At 40.7% G+C, this 24,043-nt stretch overlaps 2 protein-coding genes across 3 annotated transcripts in view; one reads left to right on the top strand and one right to left on the bottom strand.

Moving 5' to 3' along the window:
* Positions 1 to 768: 768 nt before the first annotated feature.
* On the top strand, positions 769 to 6,757 carry rab11a (RAB11a, member RAS oncogene family). The gene is made up of 5 exons (XM_017691656.2): positions 769 to 958; positions 2,333 to 2,528; positions 2,665 to 2,858; positions 3,082 to 3,162; positions 3,889 to 6,757. Exons 1-5 carry the CDS (start codon positions 919 to 921, stop codon positions 4,023 to 4,025), a joined length of 648 nt encoding a protein of 215 aa, XP_017547145.1. The 5' UTR covers positions 769 to 918; the 3' UTR covers positions 4,026 to 6,757.
* A 150-nt stretch (positions 6,758 to 6,907) lies between these two features.
* megf11 (multiple EGF-like-domains 11) overlaps positions 6,908 to 24,043 on the bottom strand; it is a 152,387-nt gene continuing 135,251 nt past the window's right edge. For both annotated transcript variants that reach the window (XM_037540084.1, XM_037540085.1), the window contains 8 exons: positions 23,289 to 23,417; positions 23,020 to 23,148; positions 21,999 to 22,232; positions 20,009 to 20,127; positions 19,856 to 19,910; positions 15,817 to 15,876; positions 11,434 to 11,643; positions 6,908 to 8,620 (listed from right to left, as the gene is read on the bottom strand). In XM_037540084.1, the coding sequence (XP_037395981.1) occupies positions 8,445 to 8,620; positions 11,434 to 11,643; positions 15,817 to 15,876; positions 19,856 to 19,910; positions 20,009 to 20,127; positions 21,999 to 22,232; positions 23,020 to 23,148; positions 23,289 to 23,417 (1,112 nt within the window). In that variant the 3' untranslated portion in view covers positions 6,908 to 8,444. The remainder of the gene's footprint in view (positions 8,621 to 11,433; positions 11,644 to 15,816; positions 15,877 to 19,855; positions 19,911 to 20,008; positions 20,128 to 21,998; positions 22,233 to 23,019; positions 23,149 to 23,288; positions 23,418 to 24,043) is intronic.

Raw genomic sequence — 24,043 nt, 5'->3', positions numbered from 1 at the left:
CCCCAAGAATAGAAATCATTGGAAAAGCCTGCAGGTGAATTTCAAGGACCTCAGAAAGTGCATCAATAAACTATCCCCAAGAACATTTTTTTTTGTTTTGAGAACTTTTAATGCAGGTTTTAGTGCAAAGACAGACATCTTATTCTTGGCCATTTTGGAGCATTTCTGTTCCCCCATTTTTAAAGACATTTTCACACAATGCAAAGGACAGCTGTTTTGCTCAAATGATGTAGAAAAATAAAAATACAAAAAACGTACGTTTTGTTTATTTTTTTCTGAAAAAATGACTTTTTTTACTTAGCATTAATGAAAGCTCACCATTCTCCCCCCATCTTACACTATAAAAAGAGGATAAAGTCCTACATTTAAAAGTACCAATTCCCTATTGCAAAAATAAAACAAAATAAAAAATTGAGTCGGTGTGTGTATATATATATATATATATATATATATATATATATATTTTCCTCTTAGATATTTATATATTTTTGTTTTTAAATTCTATAAGGGGGCTATGCACCTGAGATTTCTACTCACTTTCCAGCTGTGTAAATGTGATGTGACAATAAACATCATTTGATTTGATTTTAAAACGCTTTTGGCTAGACCACCTTTTAGCCAGCATCATATATATATATGAAAGTGTTTATAATAATTATCAAAATTATCAACTCAAATAATAACCCATCATCTTCACGGTTAGTCGTCGCTTAGTCGGAGCTTTTATTTTGAAGCGGTACTGATTGTTTTGAACCCCTGAATGAAGCTCGTTCGCTTGCTAACTAGTTAGCATGGCTACCGCCTAATCGCGCTCTCTGACCGCAGTGCAGCAGCGGAGTGGGGAGGACAGGGCTGGCGGTGGCCGCTTCTACTTGCTGAGTGTTTATCCATCTCCGTTTAACCTCTATTTTGATCAAGATGGGAACAAGAGACGACGAATATGACTATTTGTTTAAAGGTGCGTAACATCCGCTACAATCTTAAGTTTATAGCCGACAGCTGGTTTTCCTATTGTTGAGTTACAGTGCTAACAGCTAACCTGAGCTGTAGCAGGGTTTCTCAGCGTTAACTGTTTCCATTCAGGCCAGCTAAGGCTAGCCAGCCAGCTCGCTTACTGCTGAAAAACATCACAGGAAGACCTATTCCTGTCTGGAAAAAACCATCACAGACGGTGGCGATAGGTGTTTGGTGGTGTTATTAATATTAAGTTACCAGCTGGTTGGCTTTACGTTAATCCCTTTCTAGCCGCAGTGGGGGCGCATATGTTCTAGCTATTTGAACTCCATCCAAACATTGTCCCAGCACCACACCTTACAGGAGACTTCGAGCCAGGCTGCTGAAGGCTTGGAGCTAATGTAGCCAGCAAGCGAGCGAGCCAGCCAGCCCGCCCGCCAGCTACGTTAAACACATATGTTGACAGATGGGAGACGTGGCAGATGTACTTTTAACTGACTGATCAGTGTCATTATCTTCTGCTAGCTCTTCCAGTAACGAAAATCATGACTGTTAAATAAATGGAAACATTAATGTCCTGCTCTTCGTGCTTAACTGGCTTTCCTGTATTAGCTAACCTGAACTAGCTTGGAGCGACGCTCACTTACATGCTGGCGTTAGCTCGTTAGCTCGTTAGCTATGTCAACGACAGCTTTCGTCAGTTTACAACAAACCTGGGTTTTATAGCTACAGTCAGTGTGCCTTGTCTACGTGAAATATTTTATACGTATAAACTGTTTTCCACGCCACGGTAGCATTCATCTGATAACGTTACTTCCGTTGCTTTTTGGTGTGTTTGCTGACCGACGTTCAGGAGATGTTTAGTGTTGCCTTCCCTGGACAATTATTGCTGTGTCTGTGTTTTAGAGTTTGTTAATAATCACATATGTAACCTATATAATAAAGGAAGTCGTAGGTCTCATGAAATGCATCGCTCTCTAGAGGCAGCAAGATGTAGGTGCATTGGTTGGCTTTTGACCACCTATGTGTGTTTGGGTTAAGCAGAAAGACGGGGGTAGGGGTGTGTTAATCATTAAAGACAAATTAGACCAGAAAGTCTGAAGCAGACTCTGTATGTCTGCCTTTCTTTCTACACCTGCGACTCCTGATTAAATGAGCTGATCACATTAACCCCAGCACATTGGAAGGTCTGCTTAATGCCTTTGAGCTGCTGTGTTGTCACAGTGGGGGCATCTGCTGCTTACATGTGTGGCATCTGGAGGTAAACAGTTTACACAAGTCCAAGCATGCAGCACATTCAGAAGTTTGACTGGAATGAAAGACATGTTACCTGATGTTAATGCAGGAATTTGAATTCTTTCTACGTTTTCTTTTGAAGTGGTCCTGATCGGAGACTCTGGTGTGGGGAAGAGTAATCTTCTGTCCCGCTTTACCCGGAATGAGTTCAATCTGGAGAGCAAAAGCACCATTGGAGTGGAGTTTGCCACTCGCAGCATCCAGGTGGATGGGAAGACTGTAAAAGCCCAGATATGGGACACGGCTGGCCAGGAGCGTTACAGAGCTATCACCTCAGCGTAAGACACAACGTCACACGTCCACGCCACAGATGACAATATTTACACTCAGAATGTTCAAAATAGTGTCCTGAACACTTGTGTTCAGCATAATATCTGTATGCCCTCTTTCAAATGCCTGTCTCTCCAATCGAAGGTATTACCGTGGGGCTGTAGGGGCTCTGTTAGTGTACGACATTGCGAAGCACCTGACCTATGAGAACGTGGAACGCTGGCTGAAGGAGCTGAGAGACCATGCAGACAGCAACATCGTCATCATGCTGGTTGGCAACAAGAGTGACCTGCGTCACCTTCGGGCCGTGCCCACTGATGAAGCACGCGCGTTTGCAGGTTAGACACGCATGTCTGCGTAGGCCTAGAACAATGTGGTGCTGTGTTTTTTCCTATTATGACCTTGTTGATTATGTGTTTATTTTAGAAATATTGCAGTACAGTAAGGGCGAAGGCTACCTTAAAAAACAAACAACAAAACAAAACACTTTTGTGTTCTTTTTGGCTAGATATCTGACTGTGAGATGCTATCTTAGTGGATGAATGTTCTTTGTGTCCACAGAGAAGAATGGGCTGTCTTTCCTGGAGACATCAGCTCTGGATTCCACTAACGTGGAGACAGCCTTTCAGACCATCTTGACTGGTGAGTAGGCTTTTTAGTGCTGGAGGTGAGGAAGGTGCTGGCATGTCCTTTTGGTTCCTTATCTGCAGTGTCAGGTTAAGGCTAAAAGCATTTTTTTTTAATCTGAAGGTGTGAAGGGTAAACAAAACATGAGGCGAATAAAAGTTGATGAGCAGAATTGCATACAGATAAGCTTGGGAACGTGTGAATGTGTGTGTGTGTGAGAGAGAGAGAGAGAGAGTCAGAGAGAGAGAGAGAGAGATTGTAAGTGATTGGCTTTTGGCTGAAGGCCATATCCTTATGAATGACTAATCAAAGGCCTGGCCTTGCTGGGGTGGGTCCTCTGAGTTCCTCTAGCCTGTCGTGACTGTAATAAAAAGCTTCCTGCTTCTGTTGCCGCTCTGTTAGTGAGCCTAGCCTTAACATCCTTACTACAAAGTGAACTCAAAGGATACATTTTTAAAAGGGCGTCAGATATAACACAGTAATTACATTACCTCAGGCGTCCTGTGAGGTTTTTGTGGGTAAGGGTAATTATAAAAGCATAATGAGTCCACATTCTGCATTTGGAAAACGTCTCAGAATGGCACTACTGATCTTGGGGCTCGTTTGGTTATGCATCCACTGATCATGAACTAAGCAAAGGGGTCCCAGAACAGCATTTGTGTTGTGAGAAGCTTAACTAATAACCTCCAGCTTCAGGTTAGTTACTGAGCCTTGGTATTCAAATCTCGCCTTATCCCACAGAAATCTACCGCATCGTGTCCCAGAAGCAGATGTCGGACCGCCGGGACAACGACATGTCACCTAGCAACAACGTGGTGTCCATCCAGGTGCAGCCCACTGAGAATAAACCAAAGATGCAGTGTTGCCAGAGCATCTAGCCCCCTCCATGACCCTCTTCCCAGCCCACCTGCAGAAGCCCCCCCTCCCCCGCCTTCCCTTCTCTCCTCTCACCCCCCCACCCTCTCCCCCCACCACTTCTTAAAGACTGCTTTGGTTCCGAGACACAGCTGCATGGCCAGGCTTCAGCACAGAAGCTGTGTTTCTAAACCTCGGATCTCAAAAGGGTCACCACCTGCGCTCTGGACTAAGCTTATAATTTTTTTCCTGCCGTCGTTGGCTTTTATATTGCAGAATTTTAATAATCAGTCATGCTGATGTTCACAGAAATGTCTTAATATATTATTTCATTTTGCGAAAAGGTGCAAGGTTTGTTCGTGTCCATGTTTTAAGCGGCCGCCTCGTGTTTGTGGCTCAGCCGGTGGCAGGGCTTGCGGCCTCTAGTATCGGAGGTGTTACTGTATCAGCGTTGTGATTTAGACAGATGAATAGTCTCCATTAATACGTGTTAGATTAGCGTTAGGTCCCAGAGACCGTTGACTTCTCCATCTTTGGCTGTGGCTGCATTTTGAGCCTATACGTCACTTTGCATGTAACCTTAAATGCCAGCTTACGCACACTTATCACATATTTTGACGCTGACCATTTGGGCAGTAGCTTTGCTCATTAGTCACCATGATGGTGGTGGCTCCTGTGGCAGAATATGTCTGCATGCTTTATATCAGCATTAGGAGTGGTGGAGGGTGAAGGATGAGGACTTTAGCTTTCAGCACAGGGAACAAACCTGACATGGTTCTTCACGTTGACCCACAGCTCCTGCTGCCGCTGCTACTGCTGTCTCCACTCATCCTGTGCTTCTCTTGCATCTCCTTGCGGGGTAGAGTAGTGGTTATAGTGCCTTTCTCAACGGAATGTCACACGGGGACGCCTCCAGTTTCGCGCATGTGCTCCCACTGTGGGGATTTCCGCAGTCCTCTCGCTCTGTGCAGCAGTGCCCTGAGGCCATCATCACATGATCTTCAGTAGTCCTATAATAGCAGCGTTCATACTCTCTCGTGTGACTGCTGTCTTTTTCTGGATGTTTCCTGCCTTTTGATGTGATCTTCATTTTTGCCATTCATATGTAATACAATTGATCTTGTAGCCAGGTCAAATAACCAGGTTAAATCTGTGGTAAAGAACAATTGAAGTCCAAATTTAGGAAGATTTATAGAGGATCAATCCATAATGTGTTTAAAAAAAAAAAGAGGAAAATCTTATGTTTGACAGTAAATACAGATGCAATTTTTAAACCAGACTCCTAAAATTATTATAATAATACTCTGAAAACACTATCAGATATAATAAGTCAGGGAAAGTCTTAAACCATCCACCTCTAAAGACCACATGGCACATGACATAGCATATTCCCTTCAACGTGCCACTGTTTTTAGTCAGAGTTAGAACAGCAGGGGGTGAATACTGCTCATATGACCACCAGGCACAGTACATAAGTGATGACTAGACTGGAGCTTTTTCTGTATCTTTACACCAAACAATATTCCTGAACTAACCCACACTACAGTTAATTCCTTAGACCTTTAACAAGTATTTATTCTGTGGTAGCTGACTGAGTTATTAGCATATTATTGTGCCCCATTATAAAAGATTCTTGAAGTGTAAGGATGTGCGATGTCTATGAAAACTGATCAGAGTGAGTCAAGAATGTATAATATATTGTAGCCCAGTATAATCTTGTTGTTATTGTAAAATCAAGCATTCCTGTGATTCAGCAGGTGTGGGCACGTCCACAAGCTGCAACAGTTTTGTGCATCAAAGCTGTCTTAAGGATTTGTATTGTGTGAAGTAGAAACTTTAGTGTGGACTGGAATTGTAATGCATGGTATAGTGTGGTTACACCAAATAACCTCAGAGCTCATCAGCTACTCAGCCTGCACCCCTTGAAATATTGCTCATCAGAATGTTATTCATGACCAGTATCCACGTAGGAGACTTCCCACTGAGATAGAAAGAAGTGATGGCTCTCCAGGGTTAAGGTGGTTAAGCCTTTCCCAGGCTGTAGTAGCTGGTGTAGTAATACAGAATCAGAATGAATAGTGTGGAATGACATTGCCCAAGTGTATGGGTGTGAGCCTTTCGACAGGTTTTCACAAAATTAACCCCAAGTATTGGACCTCGCTCTGTATGAACATAGCAATATAACAGTGTCAGACAGAATCTAGTTACTGTTCTTAAGAAGTGGCCACACCGTACATGTATATAAAATATGGCACCGTCTTTCTCTGTGCATTCTGTGTCTGTATGGTGTTGGGCCTTGCTTCAAACTGGCCCTTGGGACCTTAAAACCGATGTGTGACTGACCGGTAGGAGCATGAGGGGCAGTGCCAATGATGTATGGGTACAGATGGCACGGCTAGGCCCAGCCTAAGCACTGCAAAATAGCTGGTGTGTCTTAATTAGTTTACCTGGATATTGGTGTTCTGACTGTCAGTTATCTTTCACATATTGCCTCAAGAACGTTTTTTTTTTGTCTGCGCTGTACTGTGATTTTTTTTATTATTATTATTGTAATTATTATTATTGTAATTATACTATTACTCTATCCACTGTAATTCCATTTTCAAAGTGAAAAATAAAAGCGTGGCTACACAGGTCATTTTCGAAGATTTGTGATGACTGTTATGTAAAATTAATGTTTGTAATGCCAGGTTTTTGTAATGGTTCACTGATTTCATCGTTCTTGACGCATAAATTATTAACCGCCTAATTGAAACGGTCTCATTTCAGTTCCTTAGTACTCTGTGGTCATATCCCTCATGAAAGAAAGCAGAAGTGGTTAACCTTCAGGAAAGAAGTAACTCGTGTAGAATAGTGAGCTGGTAATAATGGGTCTGTACTAAGGTCACAGACATGAGGGCTACTGTCAAATGAGACTCGTTCACCATAAGCTTTATTTTGAATTTTGTAAGAAAACATCAAGCGGCATGTAAATGACAGATGAAGTCGTGAAATTTTGTGTTAACAGACTAATGTAAGCACGCTCTCCAGCTATGAACGGGTGGATAATTTGCACTGTTGTCTTTATGCGTGATTGTCAGTATGTTATTGCTTTAGTGAGGGGTATGCGACTACGTTTAGGGCGTAGCACCAAGTAAAACGGCAAAGCAGATTTACCAAACTGAACTTCAGAAAACGGAAATGTCTCCAGCTGTAGATTTTGAGATATGTAGATGGTTTTGTTCGTTGTGATGCATCTACTCAGACATGAAAGCTAACTTGCGTTGTATAAATATGTATGCATAAATGGCGCAACCATTAAAATAATTAAGCGTCACTTGGTATAATTTGCTCATGCTTGGCTTTTTGTTTAAATTTTACAGTTGAAAGAAAAACAAAAGCATCACAAATAAATTACAAATAAATACACCATAAATACATAAATACAAAATAAAAGTCTCTCTTAAGAACCACCAATTGGTATTTTGAGAATACAAAGAGAGAAATAAGAAAGGCAAAGTATGTTTACCAAAAAAAAAAACCCCAAAAAACTTAACACTATAGTTTGAGTTCACACATTCACATGACATTACACCTGCTACCTTGAAATATAACCATTCGTAAAATATTTTTATGAAACAGCAGGTTGATGGGCTAGTACCATTAGTGACATTGCACAAGTTGTATCGAGCTACAGTTATTTTCTTTAAAATACCTCATGGATGTGGTTTAAAGTCTTGAAGTCCCATATACTATAATGTTATATATAAAAAAAAGTAACGTTCTTAAAAACTCTTCTTTTGGTAATTCTCTTTGTACAATAACTACTTACTATTTAATCATGCTTTGTCACTAAGGGTTTTGAGTCCTCTTTTAACTAGTGAATGGTCGAGGTTGACACTGCATCTGTGGCTGATAGTTCCCCGTCTCTCCAAACAAGATGTCTTGGCTCAGTCACTGTTTGGTAGAGGGGACAGATGGACCTGGAGGAGCATGAGCCATCTATTAGTCTACCACTGAAATTATATACACAAGACTCCCATGAATGTTCCTTCTATGGCTGAAGACAGCACTCATGTTCTGGAACTGATCAGCATGAGAGTACTTCCGCCGGCCCTACAATCTGCTGCAATATTTACAATTTATTACAGAGTACTTCACGGTTTTGGGATTTCTTCATTTCTCCTTTGTTCAGTGTTTTCTGCACAAAATGAAATCCCTTCATCCAGTACTGAATTCGGAGAAGTGAGTAGTTGCTTGTATCTTTCCCTGCCATCAGTGTAAAAGCACACAGAAATCCAGCAAAATGTCGTATCGCTGCCGCCTTTATGTCCATCTTCTTATGCATCTGTGCACGAGCATGATGGACAGAAATCAGATGAGATAAAAAAGATAAACAAGAGAACGTCCTGCAGAGTCAGGTGGTGGAGGTTGTGTTGTGGAGGTAGGCTGAGGCCTGGGCTCTACAGCAGGGAGCTCGGAGGGCTGTCAGGCGGCGGTGGTGTGTTTGGGGGGCTGTGGCGCATGGGCAGGATGTCGTAGTGGCTGGGGATGTGGCTGTTCCGGGGCAGGTCGTATGGGTTCTGGGAGAAACCAGTGGCCAAGCCATTGGGTCCCTGTAGAACGCTCACTGTGGGTTCTGAGAGAGAGGAGAATTTAGTGGTTAAACACTGCTAGTGTAGTCAGTATAGTATTCTGTCATATCCAGAGGTGGACGAAGTACATAAATCATGTACTTGAGTTAAAGTCGAGACCCCCAAGGTAAAATATTACTCCAGTGAAAGTAGAAGTTCCTCCCTTTAGACCTCCACTTGAGTAACAGTACTAAAGTATTTACCTTCAAATGTACTTAAGTATAAAGTAACTCCAGTGAAAGTAGAAGTTCCTCCCTTTAGACCTCCACTTGAGTAACAGTACTAAAGTATTTCCCTTCAAATGTACTTAAGTATAAAGTAAAAGTACTAAAAGAGTAATTCTGGCTCTGATGTCCTGTTATCATTTTTATAACCAGACTGGCTTCATGAACTCATTTCAGGTGAAAGTCCTCCAGCGTCTCTCTTGGTAAACCAGTCTTTTAATAGAACGTCATTAATTAGTGACGCTGACGTCTATTAAAATGATCAGAAGCACAAAACACTGAAGGTAAACAGTTTCCATCAGGGAGAACCGAGTGGCTCTGAAATCACTTTTTACACACAAGCAAAGTTTCAGTTTCAGATGACTTTATAAATTAGTTACAAGCTGAATAAAAACTGGCTTTAAACTCAGGATCACAAATAAGTTTTCCTTTTAATAAAATTATGTATTTTTTATACATTTATTTATTTATTTTTATTAAATGTATTCACAATTGCTCTCAAGTATTATGTTTTTCAAAATCTGAAACACACAACCATGTAGAGCAGTCAAACAAGCATCTTGCTGCCGATATATTCTGAGAATAAATATAGTGGCAGAGGAGTTGCAGCGCTTTCTTTTGACTTTTTAAAACATGCACTAGACCTCCTTAATTGTTGAATTGCTCCAAAAGAGTAATCCAACAATTAAGGATCAGTAAGCACTGATAATTTCTTTATTTGTTTATTGCAAGTCTAACAACAAAACATAACTAATGTAATTAATTCATTGATATTCAAGTGTTTACTTGTTCAAAAATGTAAATTGTGAGAAAATCAAAACCTACACATTTGCAGTATTGTTAGCTCATGTTATTTACATATCACAACACATCACCTGTGTTCAGAAATCACTTCACTAAACAAGAAGAGAAGTTGAAAAGTACAAATAGCCATGTTTTTGTTCCATATTAAAGGGCTTATATTTGCTGAACTGCTGGATTTGTACTGATAAGAAGCTGGTGCTGTGAGAACTGGCTGTGAAAGAAAAACTGCAATGTGCTGGTTGGAGGGCCACGTAAAGTCTGTCCGCAAGCTGCATTTGGTCCTGGGGCTGGACTTGGGACAAGCCTGCTCTGGATTCACATACATAGGTATTGCACTGCTGTGCCAGGTGAGCTTGGTTTTACACATTTCACAGGAAATGTTTTGAATGAGGTTAAAATAAACAGTTTCCATATTTTTGACTGTATAACCATGTACTGGAGTCTGTAATCTGTATTTTCCCTCTTTTAGTCCCTCCATGTAAATGAGGAGCGCAAATTGTCATCAAGCCAACTAATCAATAACAAGATTAACTTAGACTTTATGTCTACTTCATCAACCTGCAAAAGATGGCTTAAACAATCATTTGACATTATCAACAATAAACAATAAATCAACAATTAAAAAAACTCTCAACAAATATTTCCATTGATGATTTTCCGTTTACGTTCTCAAAGTGACATCCAACTTTTTTTTCATAGACAAAAAATTCCGGGTTCGTCCCGGAAGCCTATTCACACGTTGTTTCTGCAGAGAACTGGCACCTTAAACCGGTCAAGCAATGCTGCAGACTGAAGATCTACAACGTTAATCTACACATTTATGTGTTATTTTTTAGCTATTGCTTATTACTTACTGTAGCCCAAAATTATGGGCAGGCTTAAACTAAACAGCACTCTTTGTGGCTGTAGTTTAGCTGTTGGTGAACAGTATCTCAGTCACAACATTTCCAAACATTTACTGTGAATAATATCAATATGAAAATATTTGTTTTTGCATCTTGTCAAACAACCTCAAAACGAGCGTAGATTTGAGGACAGTTGATGAATCAGCTTGGTGCATGTAAAATTACCATAGAAAATGCAAACAAAACTCAAAACTTACCTTCATTCACGTATAATTTACATGAAGCATGCACAAATGAAAGGAAAGCAGTTAGGCTCATGAGCCAATGTTTGTCTTTGTAGGTGGAGTTCGGAAGAAGCAATAGAGCTTAAGTAACAGAATTAAAAAGAATAAAATATGGAAAAAAATAATGAAAAATGTCATTCTCGTTTCTGTTTGAAATTACAGAAGTGTGATTGTAGTATGATTATTTTCCTAAAACATTATCGGTGTAGGCTGTATTGCTACAGTAGAAGAACTGGCTACTTCTACACTACACTAGAATGAACTAGAACAGTGCAATGCATCTGAAATATTTGTTTCAAACAGTGTACATGTAAATAAATAAAAAAAAAACGTTAAACTCCAGCACAAACCTCAAATTCCACCAAATAACCTACATTAAACAGTCTGTCCAGTCCCAGAATAGACTAAACTTAGCACTGCAGTCTTCTATGACTTTTAAATCTGGCATGCACATTAGATCCTCTGGGGTTTAAACTGATTAATAATGGAACTGCTGTCAAATTTGTGTACATTTCTTTCATGATAAGATGTGTGTGATGAAATTGTGTGATGTTGATCCAAATAAACGCAAACAATATTCAGCCTTAGCAATAAGACTGAGCTCTGTGTGTTCACAAATCTGCCCCTGGTGGCTTCCAGACCTTCACCATCACTGACTCACCAACATCGTAGACATTTCTGCTTGCAGAGGTGAGGGTGGTGCTAGTGCTGGAGCAGAAGGTCAGGTCTCTGTGTGCAGGAGACTTCATCTCTACATAGCTGCTTTCCGTGTGCTTGCAGGCCAAGCCCGGTGGGTCCCGGATAGTGGCGTAGGGGTTCTCACTATTTAGCGAGCAGGAGCTGGAGCTGCACATGGACGTCTTGATGTAGTCTGCAGAATGAACCATAACTCAACGCAATAAGCTGAAGGAAAGTGAATGACTTTATGAGCTCAAATTATCTTCCCATTACTAAGGCTAAGTAATTGTCTCTACTCAGACTTCATTCTTTCAGAGCCCTCAGGCTAATCAGACCCAAACTAGGATTATTAGGACAATAACTAGAATTATTTATACATACATACACCCAATACATGCAATATGTACTGCTATATTTACAAGTATCTTCATTCTTCTACCACTTGCTCATTGGCATTGCACATATCTGCACTTACACATATATTTATATTTTATAATATCCCTATATTTTTATATAGTTTTCCTAACTTTTTTATCTGTATTTTTCTACTGTATATTCCTTTTTACAGCAACAGACAGTCAAATAAGCATCTCACTGAACTGTCTATAACTGCGTGAGTGAGACCAATTAAGCTTGATTTGATCTGATTTTACTTAGTCCAGGATTTCTCAATTGCTGGACCATGGACCACAGACACCCTTTGGTGTTCACCAGTCCAGTTTTGAGGCGGGGCCAGTGGACAGTAGTGGGCTGGTAAAGGCACTTTCTGATAAAAAAAATAAATAATTGACACAAAACATTAACTTAAAACTTAACTTAAAACAAAATCTAAAATGTTTTCAAACAGTAAACAATATTGATAGAAGCACTGCAACAATGCCCCCCCCCCCCCCCCCCCAGAAGTTAGCTTCATTGTTTTTTTACACCTTTTATACTGCTGTAAAAAAAAAACGGTTATAGAAATGTGTTATATGACTGATTTCTGGTATAAAACGAATTTACATTAATCTTTTCTGTTGATATTTTACATTTCCTCATTCACATTACATACAGGGGAAGGCACTTAACAAAGCTGCACTGTAAATGACCCCAAAATCACATTTTTAAGCCACAATGTTTTGTTTTCCTGTAAGCCTTCATGCTTTCTAGTGAAACAAAGGTGGGCCTTGAGGTAGAAAAGTTGAAGGGCTATAGTCTGGGACACATCTGTATGGCTGTCCTATGCTGGGCTGCATATAACCTCTGGCAGCAGCATCCTCGGGAGGCAAGTCCTGTTAGTATGCAGGGAGAGGATTGTGTTACTGTACAGTACACTTATCTTCTACCCATACTTATTGACCATTTCTTCAGGTAGGTTTAAGATTACTGACTGTAGCTTGCACAGTTGCATCAGCCACTCTCCATTAAAGGAAAGAAACCATCATAGGGCTGACCAGATACAGACATGGCTGAAATTACTGCTACACTTTCATTTTGTTGAAAAGTGTTCAAATTAAAAGCCCTTGTCATCCATATGTCTTTAAATGCCATGGAACAAAAAATGTCAAAAGAACTGAATTCTTGCTTGTTCCACAAAGATGTTCTAAAATGCCTGAGCAATATTGTTCATAACCTTTAGAAGTAGCTGAATTGTAGAGATATTTCACTCAGACTATTATCCTTTAAACAGTATCACAGGCGCCCTTAAATTAAATTCTAACGAGGTAATGGCAAAGAATGATCAATGTAAAGGCTATAAGATCTTCACAAATCCTAATATTCATGTGACTACTTTTGCCAAGAATTTGAATAAGGCCCATGGAGCTGTAGTCAACATCTCTAAATGTGAGCGCAAGTGGAAAACTGACCCTAGACAAAAGGAAAATACTATTTATATGGTGAGGAAAGAGCCAATGAAAACTCTGAGATAGACCCTTGAGTTCAAGATGCAATAGTTTCAATACAGTGGACTCGTTAGTAGAAGACCCAAGAAGTAAAACACAAAAAGGCCAGACCAAATTCACGGTAAAAAGTCATAGTACTTAGACATAATAAGACATACTTTTAATGTAAGTAAATGGAACCAGACTTTTTCCAAGTAATTTCGGGATGTATATTTTGGTCCATTCTTCATTAAATTTACACACAGTGCAAACGGCAACAGGCATTTTCAAATTATGTCAAAAACTGTAAAATGGAGATATAATGTAGATACCTTGTATCTACACTCACTTTCTCATTGATCAGGCACATTTATCTGGTGCACTGTAGATATTGCAGTGCTAAGAATGATCCACCATACAAATAATACTTGTTCTGTTTTCATTGGTCAGTGGGGGTCCTGACCACTGAAGAACAGGGTAAAAAGGGGCTAACAAATTATGCAGAGAAGCAGATGGACTGTAATTACAGAACTACGGAGGTGTACTTAATGGCAGTGGTGTAATTAACGCAGTAATGAAGAACTCTCGTTACTGTAACTGAGTACAGTTTTCCCTGTAATAGTACTTTTTGGAGTAGAATTAAATCATAGTACTTTTACTTGAGTTTCATATTTAATGAAATACACTTCGCTACTTTAATTTTCATAACGCTACAGAGTAAAAATAAATGATGTGTGTTTGCTTAGAAAGCAATAATGAAGCGCGGTTAAATTTAAAAGATTCACCAATCAAACAACTCTGGCAGGAAAAGAACTACAGTGATGTCCAGTTTGGCGGAGAAGGTCAGAGGACTAAACCAGCACACATGAGGAACAGTCCACGTCTAGACGGTCATCTGTATTCACATGAACTAAGAAAACGCATTATTATCAGCGAGTAAACACAAAACCTGCTGAGATCCACCCTCACAACTCGACTGCAGCCTGGGGCAGCAATGGCCGAGCTAGACGGTGGTGAGCGGCTGTCTAGTCTGGTTCAGGTTGCGCTGAGTTTGTATGAAGTGATCGGCATGAATACTAGTGAATTATGTTACAGTAAAATCAAAGCTGGCTAAATTGTTGATGTTACTGCTGATTTTAATGGTGTAAATGTTCTCAACAGATATCAGTGAAAATGTGTAGTTTGAAGTCTGTGAATGTCTTTACTCTCTGTAGGTTCACACCTAAAAGTCCAGGGAGCTGACGGGCAGCAGGGCTCACTAAAATTACATTATAATTAAGCAATTTACTCATAATTTTGACTTTTTTTTCTCTTAAATGAACTTAACAAAACAGTAGCAACCTCTGCACAGCCTTTCAGGGACTCTTAAATACTTTGATGGAAACCGATACACTAGGAAGTCTTATATAATCATCTAACCTTGAAGTGCATGCAGTTTAATGTGAACCTTGTTCCTCACACAGCTCACGGAAAGGTGTTTAAATGTGTACTAGCAGAGCGAACTGTGATCAGTCTCAGCTCTCAGAACTTTTTCCCCCATATATTATCATATTTTGCTTTAGTGTTTTTCTGTACAGATCATTTGCAAGGATGTAGTCGAGTCAGCTCAGAAATATGTTCAGGTTGTGACAGCGGAAATATGAAAAAGTAACTAAGTAACTTGAGTACTTGAGTAAGTAGTTTTTCAACAAACTACTTATTTACTTTTACTGGAGTAATTTAATTTACTAATACTTTTACTTGAGTAAATTATCACTGCATTAACAGTACTTGTACTTGAGTAAGGATTTTCAGTACTCTCTACACCCCTGCTTGGCCAGCTGTATATAAATGGAAAGTTCCAAACGAGATTATCATTACTGGCGTAGCAAGCTGTGGTCTTTTGGGTCAACGGCCAAACTTTTGAAAGTTTCTCCACTGATCCAAGCTGATCCAGTCTAACCCACTGCAGCTCCCTTTGTCAGGCTGTTTACATCAGAACCAAGCCAACACTGGACCTGGGAGATCAATTTAAGGAGGCGAGTGTGTGAGCTCTGGTGTGTGTGTCTGGAGAACAAGCTCCGGGGAGGTCGGGGATTCGCATTAATCACAGGCACTGAGACTCAGACAGGCAGAGAGGGCTAAGGGCTCCAGGCCTTAAGTGGATGCTGTGGGCTGTCACGAAGCATGGTGGTCTCAATGTAACTGACCACCATAAAGGTCAAGCAGCAGACAGCTAGAAGACATACTGCCTAGTTTACCTTTTTTCCAAGTGAATGGGATGGTTGGGCTAGGCGTGCAGTTTGGCCTGTATGCATAGTAAACTAAAACGTAGAAAAATAAAAATGGACAAAAACAGAGAACACAGCAGCTGCTCTTTATGTTGTGTGACATTTGCGTGAGCAGACCAGTAGAAATGCTCTAAAATTGCATGCTGTCTTCTCCTGGACACTTACTGTTTTAGAGATAAAAGCTTTTCTTCTACGTTTGGACAACAGTGTTATGTACAGTTCTGGGGTCATTACCTTTAGCCATTCGAGTGGTTTTGTTGTCCCGCAGTGTTAGCGTGTCCTCTCGTGTCACACCTAGTGATGTGAAGCACAAACATCAATAACAATAATTAGTGAATAACTAGTAATAATATTCTAAGCGAGTAATTTAAAACTAGAAGTAACTCAAAACTAGGACATTTTCCAAGTTAAGCTGGAAAGTATGACACAATCTTATGTAACTGATAATAAAATCAGAAAAAGGAAACCCAAAGGTCTTTAAAGGCACTACTATAATCAGCATGGTCCTGACAGGTTTTTGGTTTCTGCACAGTTTCTAATAAAAGACTTGGGCAAGCTTAAGGGGAATGCTGAGCTGAAATATAAGGATTTGTCATTTAAAAGAAGAGCTGTGCTTCTGATCTAAGCAGAAATTACCATTTATACCTGTGGCACAAGTGCTGACGCATACACTCAGCAAGAGATTGTCGGTGCACACAGCCAATGTTGTTATTGAAGTGCTTGTTGTTGGAATGGTTCTATATGTTTATATAACTTCATCTCTGCATACTCACTGCAACTGTATTTCCCCAACGGGTGCTAGATTTCTGCATAGCTGAGGTGGGGTTTATTACACATAGGGGAAAAAACTGTAAGGATAGTATAGCAGGCTACATCGCAGTCTAGGCCCAGCGGCAAAATACACTTCAGCCAAAACACGAGAGCTCAATCATATCATATTATACGAATGTATCAAAAGAAAGCTCTATGATAGAATTTTAGAATTGAATCATTATTAATACAGTTCTCCTTTTTTTTTAGGAAATATACCTGATTTCAGCAGCAACCCCTGTAGAAATCTTATCCAGACCTTCAAGGTAATGTGAAGAATGTAAACTTCACTGCACTTAACATTAGCTGGACTTCCCTTTTGATAAAGTTATTTGCATATTTGCATTGCTTCCTGCTTTCAGAGTGAACAGACTCTGTGGAAACACAATAGCATACTGGTTATCAACCACTTGCACGGCTCTAAAGTGCCCTTTGTTTATCCTTTATTCTACTCTGTTCAGCAGTTCCAGTGTACAGTGTAGCAATAAAATAAACTACACTTTATTTACAGGAGGCTTCAGGGGACATACAGTACTGTGCAAAAGTCAGAGACCATCCTTCGTGCAAGTGATTCCTTTTCTAGAAGATTTTTTTGAAAACATGTATTTTAATATAAGAAAATCCACTTGCATAAAGGAGGGAACATTCAAACGAAATCGAGTGAAAAAAAAACAGGTTTTCTAATGACATCCAGTGATTGAGTTGAGGTGTTTCAGCCATACTCATTGCTAACAGGTGTATAAAATGAAGCACATAGCCATGCAGTGTCCAGAGATAAGCGGTGATTCGTTCTGAAGAGCTCAGTGACTTTAAACGTGGCACTGTCATAACATGGTATCTTTGCCACAAGATATGAAATTTCTGCCCTGCTAGGTCTGCCCTGGTCAGCTGTAAGTGCAATTATTGTGAAATGAAAGCATTATTATAAGTGCTATTAATGTGAAATGTTGGTGTTGGACGAGGGCCTGGTGCACTGGGCCACAATGTGGTAGCTGAGGGTGTAGAAGCCTTGGCCACTACTGGTGCTCTAAGATGCACTTGGTAGACAGAAAGTGTGCATAGTACTCTTATACACTGTGTTGTCTGTTTGTTAGGTAGATCACACAAATACACACACATTATCTAAATGTTGCATCATTCTGCAGTCATTGGGCAGAAGACAGGAAACACCCTGGACAGCTTGCCAGGCATAGGTAAATCATAACATCATAAAGGGATACCACCCTTCCTTGTTACAAGTCAGTTTGTGAAATTTCTGCCCTGCTAGATCTGCCCTGGTCAACTGTGATATTATTAAGATAAGACAGCATCTAGACCGTGCAAACTCATAAGGCAGGGCCACCAAAAAACTAAAGTGTCTAAAAATCATGTATCCTCTGTTGCATCACTCTGTGCCAAAATTCCAAACTACTCTTAGAAGCAACGTCAGCACAAGAAGGCGGTCCAGAGGATCCGACCCCTTCTCACTCGAGAGGCCACCCAGGTGCTAGTGCAGTCTCTTGTCATCTCAAGGCATGACTACTGCAACTCGCTCTTGGCTGGTCTTCCCAAGCAGGCCATCAAGCCTCTGCAGCTCATCCACAATGCAGCAGCACAGATCGTCTTCAATCTTCAGCCACGTCACCCCACTGCTGTGCTCCCTTCACTGGCTTCCTGTAGCTGCACACATCAGATTTAAAACCCTAATGCTGGCCTACAAAGCCAAAAATGGACCAGCCCCTACCTAATTGATGGCAATGGTGAAATCTCGAACTGTACCTTGAGCCCTTCAAGCTTCGAGTACAGCTCGGCTTGACCCGCCATCCTTCAAGACGTGTGTAAGACAAGCATCAAAACTCCGTACTGGCACAAAAGTGGTGGAACAAACTCCCACTGGCTGTCCGAACAGCAGAGTCTCTCAGAGTGAAGATACATCTCTTTATACAGCACTTAAATGAGCACTGAATTAAGTATTGATTGTAATGTGTTGTACTGCACTTATGTATTGTATTGTATTGTATTGTATTGTATTGTTCTGTATTCAACACTGTTCCTTTTTCTCTGAGTGTCAACAGTGACTTTTTGTTTCTAGCAATATCTGAGCTCAGGACTAGCTTTCTCTCACATTAATCTATTGGTAACTATCAAAGACACTTTCTCTAGACAGACAAAGCACTTCTTGTAAGTCGCTCTGGATAAGAGCATCTGCTGAATGCTGTAAATGAACTATGGAGCAGTGGAAACATGTTCTCTGGAGTAATGAATCAAGCTTCACTATTTGGCAGTTTGATAGATAAGTTGCGTTTAGTGGATGCCAGGAGAAAATTATCTAGCCGAATGCATAGTGCCAACAGTAAAGTTTGGCAGAGGAGGGATAAAGGTCTGGGGCTGTTTTTAAAGGTTTGGGATCAACCCCTTAGTTCCAGTGAAGAGTGATGCTAATGCCACAGCATACAAAGACATTTTAGACAGTTATATGCTTTCAAATCCATGGCAACAGAGTGGCACTTTGTTTACATATTGAGCACCATTAAGACATGGTTTGATAAGTTTGGTGTGGAGAAACTTCAGTGGCCTGCAGAGAGCCTTGACCTCAAGCCCACCGAACACCTTCAGAATGAATTGGAATGTTGACTGCGAGCCAGGTCTTCTCGTGCAACATTGGTGGTCTCTGTCTTTTGCATAGAATTGTAGTGCACATAATTTTCAACACAAACTGACGGCAATGTCAACAGAAAAGTAAAAGTAAACTCACAAAAAGAATCAAAGTTAATTCCATGTGACACACTGTTCTTTTTCAAAGACTGCTATCTTTCCTTTGCTAATCACAGAGTCTGTACCACTGAGAAAATAATGCCATGTTTCATCGCAGTCAGGTGATCCGACTGCCTCCCTGCCTGAACTTGTGGTCTGGGGTAGTGCAATCTCAGTTCCTCTGAGGGCGGAGTGCTGAAGCTGATGGAAATACCCAACCCTGAGCTCAAATCCCCACTGGCCTCGGCAGCCTTATCATCCGGCCTGCACCCGGACATAACGGGGTGAGGAGCCTTGGGAGGAGGGGCATGAAACTAATGAGCTCCCTTCTCTCTCCTGGACACAGTGACCCTGGGTAATGTAGGCTGAGAAGGACTTGTTTATGTGTGTGAGAGAGTACCTACGGTGAGGACCTATTAAAACCACAGCAGGGGATGTCACATGCAAGTGCCAGAAGCTTTTATTATTGCAAAACACTTGCCACCAGCACTCAGTGCCGAGTGGAGGATAGCTGGCCCTCATGCAGTGTCTATTGCGCCTGAAGAGCAGCTAACGTTGGCAGTGACATGGAAAACTCATTTCATTCTTCACTACCTTTCTGTCTGGTTTGTTGTGGGGGTGTTGTTGTAGTTTTGAGGTAACATGGTAACACTCTCCTTTGAATATGAGCATTTCTGCATACGTCGCACTCTCACACCCTATTAAGAGCACAAGTGGAGTAGAGACTTACTGAGGTCATTCAGATTGCAGTATGCTCTCCATTCTGAGCTGTTCCTGTCCCCTTTCTGTGATAAAGCAATAAAAAAACAGATTAATTACACTCGAGGTTTATTTCATAACTGTGAAAAGGTCATGGTTAATTGCAGTGTGTGCACATGTTTACCTTCAGAGTGAGTGTGCCGTCTAGGTTGTTGGTGTTGGAAGAGGGCCCGGTGCACTGGGCCACAGTGTGGTAGCTGGGGTTGGAGAAGCACTGGCCACTGCTGCTGCTCTGGGACGTATCTGGTAGATACAAAATGTGCTTAATACGTTTGTATTATTATTGAGTACACTAGGAACACCTACATAAGCTTTTCATGATAACTAACATAAAGATTAAGAGACCCTTATTAGTCCCACAATGGGGAAATTTCACCTCCACATTTAACCCATCTGTGAAGTGAACCACCACATACACACTAGGGGGCAGTGAGCACACTTGCCCAGAGCGGTGGGGAGCCCAATCTGCAGCGCCTGGGGAGCAGTTGGGGGTCAGGTGTCTTGCTCAAGGACACCTCAGTCATGTGCTGTCAGCTCTGGGGATCGAACCAGCAACCTTCCGGTTACGAGGCTGGATCCCTAACCTCCAGCCCACGACTGCCCCAATAAACCTGCATATACAACTGACACTTGTTGGAATAAGCCGTTAATATCTATATGGACCATTCCTCCAAATTAATTTGTGGTCACAGAGTAGAAAAGAACTATTTAATAACAACAGAAGATCCATATCTTAGATATATATAAGGATTATGTTATGATCTATTAATGACCAAGGCATTAATTGAGATAGTTATAAGATAAATATATACACAATATCATTTATTGGACAGTGAATGCAGCTGAAAGATTCCATGTTCAATTTTAAATATCACTATAATATTCATATCACTAGTGAAACACAAAGAGTTTTCGTCCATAGGTGAAACCTTATTTTCACTATGCCCTGCATTTTAGAGCAGAAAGTGTCCCTACACGGTGAGCAATTAGATCTCACTGTTTTCTCATTGAAGTCTCAAAATCAGTGTGTAACACTGGGAATCATCACTACCAAACACGTTTTCTGCAATTAGGTTTTTGTGCTTTAATAAAAATATAATTTTTTTAAGTGTGCACAACTTTTCAAAGCCATGTTTGCTAGTCATGTACTCGGTAGCATTTTTTCATGCACAAAAACAGCTAAAACTGTCACTACCAAAACAGTCCCTACTGAAACATCTGGTAAAGTTCCAGTAGCCTTATGTTGTTTCTGGTAGAAAGAAAAGAGAACGTTCAGTTATCTGTTTTAATAAAAATGAACAGGTATAGGATCGTTCAAAACAAAAGAATTTCATTCGAAAATCCAAGTCAGTTACACGTCTGCAATGGGTTTTGAACTCTAACTTTCTTAGGATGATTCATATAGTTTTATGATGTCATGTCATGGCACAGATGTTGTCCTTCAGTAAAGTGTTACTTTCTTGTACCTACACTCATTGGCCATTTTATCAGCTACACCTACCATACCTCCAGTGCTTTGTAGGTTTACAATTACTTACTGGAGCAAAACTCCTAATATTGACATTTTAATAATTTGCATCAATTCAAAGGGACCACCAAAGGACCGGCTTTAGGTAGTGGACCATTTTCAGTACAGCACTGACTACTAACACATAGTAGTTGTATGCTAGATGGGCTACAGCCAGTAAAGTGCACCCACATGATAGGTATCCCTGATAAACTGACCAATGAGTGCATGCACAAGGTAGGTGTACCTGATAACCTGTCACTGCCCCGTCTCTGAGGATAGAATGCTACTCCTACAGAAATGCAAAGTCTAATCTTGCACCAGGTACAAAGCTGAGTTGTGATGCATAGTGCAACAGACCCGGTGCCACATAGACAAAAAAGAAAAGCCTTGATATCATTTGCACAGTAAAGACAGAGTAAAAAGTCCTGAGGCTGAGTTAATGAAACCTAGTGCAACATTCACAACAGTGCAGCGCAAGATTCTTTAGCCTTGCTAATGATCAAAGCAGGTAAAGCGACACACGGGGGGTTTGGGGTGGGGGGTGCTGTGGAGGCATTTTGATGAGTACCACATTGTTGGGATGTTGTCTCAGTGGGGTTCTCACCAGACAGCGAGTAGTCAGTGTTGGTGATACGCAGGGCCGGTGTGTAGGATACGCTCGGCATGTCCTGACCCTTGTCCCGCTGCCGCTGCCTGTACCACACAAACAAGCTGAGCATGGCCATGATGATGAGGAGAAGGAAGATGATGCCCATTACGGCGCCGGCCGACTGGCGCTCGGAGCTCAGGGCTGGGCTGATCTTGGTGTAGGGATTCAGCTCCTCCATCATTAGGGCCGCTGACACACACATACACAGACACACTCGTATATGTACACAGTTATATATAGAATGCATTTAATGTAAGAAGATATTGCCAGTTTAAGAAATGCACTTAGATTGATATTACACTTTATTATTCTTCTAACTACTTCTACCATACCGATGTATGCTGTAGGTACATAATTACTAACGGAAGCCCACCGTTTGTTATGCATAATTTATCACCATTTTCTATCTTATCCATAAGTCCCACAATATTCAGAGACCACACTTCATTAATTTATTTTTTCCAGTCAAAACGGGCATGAGGTTATTAATTTTTTAGCATTGAGACCAAAAAAAAGCAGAAAACACATTTAACAGAAAATTATGCAAAAGCTTCCAACGCTAAATATAATATACATTTTTTCAATGAGGTCTGGACTCAGGGGTGGTCAGACCATTGTTCTGAGAACAGAGGAGGTTTCTATTTAGATCTGAAGTGGAGCTTGATTCTGTCTTACCTCTCAAAGTTGCCTTTTTTAAACTCCAGGAAACTATAGTTCTGTTTTTTTCCACTTTTCTTTCCACTCGGGATCTCCTCCTTCCTTATCCAAGTGGATTACGCTAATCTCCTAAGAAATCGCTCCTGGAAAATCAATGACCTAATGGCTGTTTTGACAGGAAATTTTAAGGTCTCTGATTTCTGCACAGGTATATTATTCTGCCGGGGTGCCTGATAAACTGGCAACTTGAAGTTTATTTGAAGAACTGCAAAATAAGAGCGGCTGAATGAGATTTAATGTGTAAGAGAGCTGGGATTACCCTGGTCACAGCGAATCCCTTTGTAACCAGTGCTGCAGTAGCAGGTTCCAGTCACATAGTCACAGGTAGCATTGTTCATACACTCACATAGCTGCTGACAGCCATAGCCAAACGTCCCAGGAGGACACTCTACAGAGAGAGCAATACACACACAAGCACACGGTTAATGCACTGTGGTTATAGATCACACACACTTTCATCACAAGGGCATTGTTAGATTTGCAGAATTTGGTGACTTTAACACATTCCCAAGCCCAAAGTGGTCTCACTTTGCTCGCAGCTGGCCCCAATGAAGCCAGTGCGACAGGCACACTGGCCAGTGATGTGGTCACAGTCTGCTCCATTCTGACAGCGGCACACTTCGGCACAGTCTCGCCCATAGAAGCCTGAGGGGCAGCCTGTGAGAAAGAGAGAAAACTTTAGGACTTTCACAACTTACAATATACAGCAAAGAAAAGTATTTGGACACATTAACCACTGGAAAACTTTAAAAAGAAGATATTTAGTTTATTTCATAAAATGTGTAATTGAAGCCTGGACCCTGGAAAAGAGGTCCAACTGGAAGTGCAAAACTCAGAGGTGGAAACATCAAAATCTGGGACTGTATTTCTTGCAGTGTTGTCGGTGAGTTAGTGTTCATTGATAAGATTATGAACTTAGAAGTATACAAAGACGTTTTGGATGCAAATCTACAGAAAATAATAATCTGAAACACACCAGCTGCCTTTTGAAAGAAAACTTTGACAAAAGGAAAACTAGTCTTTCAATTGTATGTTTGAAATAAATATCACTTGGCTTGACATTTTGTTTTCCAACTTAATGAACCTAAAGGAGAATGTTCCACTGATTTTTCAGAACTTTTGCACAGCTCAGTGATTAAGATATAAATAAGAGTGGTTATAGAGAAACTGCTTTTTTTTTAGAGTGGTGACAGGAACCATTTACATTTACATTTACATTTATGGCATTTGGCTGACGCTCTTATCCAGAGCGACTTACAATTTGATCATTTTTACACAGGTAG

The sequence above is a fragment of the Pygocentrus nattereri genome, chromosome 7 (genome assembly GCF_015220715.1).
Source record: "Pygocentrus nattereri isolate fPygNat1 chromosome 7, fPygNat1.pri, whole genome shotgun sequence".
In the NCBI taxonomy this organism is placed as follows: domain Eukaryota; kingdom Metazoa; phylum Chordata; class Actinopteri; order Characiformes; family Serrasalmidae; genus Pygocentrus; species Pygocentrus nattereri.
This window is presented reverse-complemented; position numbering and strand designations above follow the sequence as displayed.